This window comes from Babylonia areolata, chromosome 26 (genome assembly GCF_041734735.1).
Source record: "Babylonia areolata isolate BAREFJ2019XMU chromosome 26, ASM4173473v1, whole genome shotgun sequence".
NCBI classification, from domain to species: domain Eukaryota; kingdom Metazoa; phylum Mollusca; class Gastropoda; order Neogastropoda; family Buccinidae; genus Babylonia; species Babylonia areolata.
In genome coordinates, this window is record NC_134901.1 from 7,819,288 (window position 1) to 7,824,043 (window position 4,756).

Here is a 4,756-nt window from a genome sequence, read left to right on the forward strand (position 1 = left end):
ATCTTCCTCCAGCCAGCAAGGCACAAGACCTCCATCAGATCCGATTCATCAGGCCAGGGGAGAGGCCGGACGCAGCAGCCCCGACCTGCTGCTGAGAACTGAGCGGACTGCCCAGGGAAGGGTCTGCCGCGGGGTCACTGGATGACTGCTGTCCCAGCAGGCTGCCGAAGGAGCTGAGGGTGGGCGTGCTGAAGAGCTGGTTGAAGCCTCGGGCAGGGGAGGAGCTGAGCAGGCTGTGGATGCTGGACAGGCCGCTGAAACCCTCCAGCAGAGACCCCAGGTCGTTGATCTGCCCGGGGTTCCTGGACCTCACTGCCAGCGTGTCCGACACGCACCGGCCGCGCAGAGGGTCGCAGCGCATGTGGACGCCGCACTCCCGCTGGCTGGAGCAGCTGCCCACCGAGTCCAGGCAGCGGAACGTCTGTTCTGAGAAGAAGTTGTTGCCGCCGTCAATCATCCGAAGTCTGCCCAATCGCATGGCAGCGAAGGGAGCGTGGGCGGGGTCTCCGTACTCGGACGGCCAATCACGCATGGGGTTAATACCCTTTTCCGCCTGCTTTTGTCGGAACCACTCGTAGATACAGTCGATGTAGGTGTGGTGGAACCAAAAGACAGGGTCGTAGGAGGCAGTCTCCACCTGTGAATCAGCAACAAAGGCTGGTCAAAGACCTGGAGTTATTATCTATCATCGTCCTATCTTGGTTATTTCGAACGAAAGTCATGCATGGATGAAACAGAAAACACCGTGAGGTGAGGGAGGTGGTGGTGGTGGTGGTGGTGGGGTGGATGGTGTGGTTCCAGAAGGAATAAAAACTGGAGGGAAGAAGAAGGGGCAGACGAAAGTGACAAACAAAAGACAGTTATGAAAACGGAGACAAAGAAGCGAATGTACATAAGTCATACAGACGGAAACACATTTAGTAAACAGTGTGCGGTGCGATCGGATAAACGTGCACACACACACACACACACACACACACACACACACACACACTAGAAAGGAAGAATGTGTTCATCTAAGAATTCACAGGAGGAGAGATTGACGAAGTAGGAGGAGGAAAGACAGAGGGACAGAGGGAGGAGGAGGAGACAGACAGACAGATCGGCAGTGAGAAAGAGAAGCAGAGAGACCGACGGGCACAACACACACACACACACACACACACACACACACACACACACACACACACACACACACACACATAGAAATAGACATGGACAGAGAGAGAGGGGGGAGGGAGGGATAGATAGATACATAGAAAGATAGAGAGACAGGCAGACAGGCAGAGAGCGAGAGAGCGGCAGACAGACAGACGAACAGACGGACAGGCAGGCAAACAGACAGATAGACGGACAAACAGACGGACAGACAGACAGACAGACAGACAGGCAGACGGACGGACGGAGAGGCCAGGCAGCGAAGGACCCACCCACCTGCCCCATGAGTCCCCCAACAAAGGTGTGGACGTAGTTGTGCTTCTCCTCCACGTTGCTCTCGATGTTGCCTCCCGGGAAAGAGATCTCCCCCAGCGTGTTCCGTGCCATCACCTGCTGGATGTCCTGCCCACACACACACTGACAGCTGCTGGCACCTGCCTCCGGTACCCACCACTGCACCTCCCACCCCTCTTGCCCACACACACTGGCAGGTGCTGGCACCTGCCTCCGGTACCCACCATCCTATCCCCATCCTTACCCCTCTTGCCCACACACACTGACAGCTGCTGGCACCTGCCTCCGGTACCCACCATCCTATCCCCATCCTTACCCCTCTTGCCCACACACACTGACAGCTGCTGGCACCTGCCTCTGGTACCCACCACTGCACCTCCCACCCCTCTTGCCCACACACACTCACCGCTGCTGGCACCTGCCTCGGGTACCCACCAATGCACCTCCCACCCCTCTTGCCCACACACACTGACAGATGCTGGCACCTGCCTCTGGTACCCACCACTGCACCTCCCACCCCCCTTGCCCACACACACTGACAGCTGCTGGCACCTGCCTCTGGTACCCACCACTGCACCTCCCACCCCTCTTGCCCACACACACTCACCGCTGCTGGCACCTGCCTCGGGTACCCACCACTGCACCTCCCACCCCCCTTGCCCACACACACTGACAGCTGCTGGCACCTGCCTCCGGTACCCACCAATTCGCCTCCAACCCCCACCCGTCTGCCCAAGCCTCTGACTGTTGCTTCCCACCATCCCACCCATCTTGCCCACTGCCACTGACACTTGCCGACAGGTGCCTCTGGTACCCACCAATTCACCTCACCTCCCCCCCACCACCCCATCCCCTCTGCCGACAGACACTGACAGCTGTTGGTACGTACCTCTAGCACCCCCCCCCCCCCTGCTCCCACCATCACAACCCTCTGCCAACAACCACTGACAGTACCTCTGGTACCCACCATCCCCCGCCCCCCACACCCTACATCTCTGCCCACTACTACTAACAGTTGCTAACCCCCCCCCCCCCTCCCCGCTTCTGACCACAGACACTGACAGCTGCTGACAGGTGCCTCTAGTACCCACCATCCCCCACCTTCATTGCCCACAGCCATTGGTTGAGGTGCCTCTGGTACCTACCCACCCCCCACCCCTCTGCCCACAGCCATTGGCTGAGGTGCCTCTGGTACCTACCCACCCCCACCCCTCTGCCCACAGCCATTGGTTGAGGTGCCTCTGGTACCTACCCACCCCCCACCCCTCTGCCCACAGCCATTGGTTGAGGTGCCTCTGGTACCTACCCACCCCCCACCCCTCTGCCCACAGCCACTGACAGATTCCTCTGGCACACTTTCTCTCTGTGTCAACCCCGCCCCCCCTCTCCAACCCCCCATTCCACATCCTCCAAATTTAGTACTCGTGGCCCTGGTACACATGGTAGTGAAGACATTATGTTCTTTTCCGTCACGAACACGCGGGCGCTCTCTTTCATCCATGCGTGGACAGACAGACAGATATACATGTGCGCGCGCGCGCGCACACGCACACACACACACACACACACACACACACACACACACACACACAGAGCAACAGCAGCAGCAGCAACAACAGTATATTCACCATTGCTGCCAATTTCATCAGTTTTCATGGTCATGTGCAGCAGTGCCATAACGATGATGATGATGATGGTAATGATGTTTATGATGATAACAACAACAACGGTGATGATGGTGATAACAACACCAACAACAAAAACAACAATAATAATAATAATAATGACTGACATTCACCCACCCCCCTCACCCCATTCACCCCCAGGAAGTAAGAAAGAAGAAGGATGCTCGTGGCCTTGTTGTGATGCAGCAGTCTTTTCATTTTATCACATATTTTGTATTTGTATTTCTTTTTATCACAACAGATTTCTGTGTGTGAAATTCGGGCTGCTCTTCCCAGGGACAGCGCGTCGCTACAGTACGGCGCCACCCTTTTCTTTGTATTTTTTCCTGCGTGCAGGTTTATTTGTTTTTCCTATCGAACTGGATTTTTCTACAGAATTTTGCCAGGAACAACTCTTTTATTGCCGTGGGTTCTTTTACGTGCGCTAAATGTACGCTGCACACGGGACCTCGGTTTATCGTCTCATCCGAATGACTAGCGTCCAGACCATCACTCAAGGTCTAGCGGAGGGGGAGAAAATATAGGCGTGCTTCGAACCAGTGCGCTCAGATTCTGTCTGACTTCCTAGGCGGACGCATTACTTCTAGGCCGTCACTCCAGATGTAAAGATGTCAAATGACGTAAAAATGAATGAATCTGTGATTAGAAAAAGGAGAAAACAACAACATATACTATAATTATAAGAAATGGCCTCCAACCATTTTGCTTACCTGCTGCGTGAAGGGACGACCAACCTGACCTCCGTTACGAATGAGCGGTCCAAGGGGGGTCACCCAGCCCGCGGGGAAGCCGCTGAGGACGGAGCCCTGGTTGTTGCCGAAGAGACTGGAGGTCCAGGAGGCCGAGGACGTCATGTCCTGGGGTTCTAGGGTCGAGTCCCAGTAGCACAGCGACACGGTCGGGTCGTACAAGCGCATCAGCTTTTCGAAGCTGGTTTGGTGACAGAACAAGGGTGTGTGGTTATTTCATGATTGTCATACATTTTGAAACTGGTCTAAAGAGAGAGAAAGAGGGGGGGGGGGGCAGCGGGGGATAGGGGGGGGGGAGTGAAGAGTGACTGGGTGAGAAAGAGTGGAAGGAAAAAGAGAGTGAGGGAGTCACTTATTACACAGAGATACAGATTTTGGCATTGCCTGGGCTCCAAGTCTGGGAGAGCGCACGCGCGCGCGCGAGACTCGAAGAGAGAGAGGTAGATAGATAGAGAGATAGATTTGGGAAACAGATAGACAGAAAGAGACATAGTTACAGGCATATAGACACTGTTGAAAGAACAGTTCGACCAGACACATCTAACAAATTAATGAATAAACAAACACACAAATAAAGTGATAATAAGCACGCTGAAGCCTACATGAATAAATGAATCAATCAATGATTTAATTAATTAATAGATGAATCAATAGACAGATTAATGAATAGATAGATAGATAGACAGACAGACAGATATAGGGGCAATAGATACATACATACATACATAGACAGACGAACATAATAAATTATATATGAGTAAATGAAGAAAGAAAGAAAGAAAGCCAGTCAGACAGACAGACGGACAGACGGACAGACAGACAGACAGACAGACGGACAGACAGACAGACAGACAGACAGACAGACGGACA

The 4,756-nt window shown here is 53.8% G+C and overlaps 1 protein-coding gene across 1 annotated transcript in view; it reads right to left on the bottom strand.

The window, feature by feature from the left end:
- Positions 1-4,756, bottom strand: part of LOC143300702 (tyrosinase-like protein) — an 18,514-nt gene continuing 13,758 nt past the window's right edge. Inside the window, exons 4-6 of the mRNA XM_076614565.1 lie at positions 3,848-4,067; positions 1,435-1,560; positions 1-637 (exon numbers count right to left, since the gene is read on the bottom strand). Coding sequence (XP_076470680.1) covers positions 35-637; positions 1,435-1,560; positions 3,848-4,067 — 949 coding nt within the window. The 3' untranslated portion in view covers positions 1-34. The remainder of the gene's footprint in view (positions 638-1,434; positions 1,561-3,847; positions 4,068-4,756) is intronic.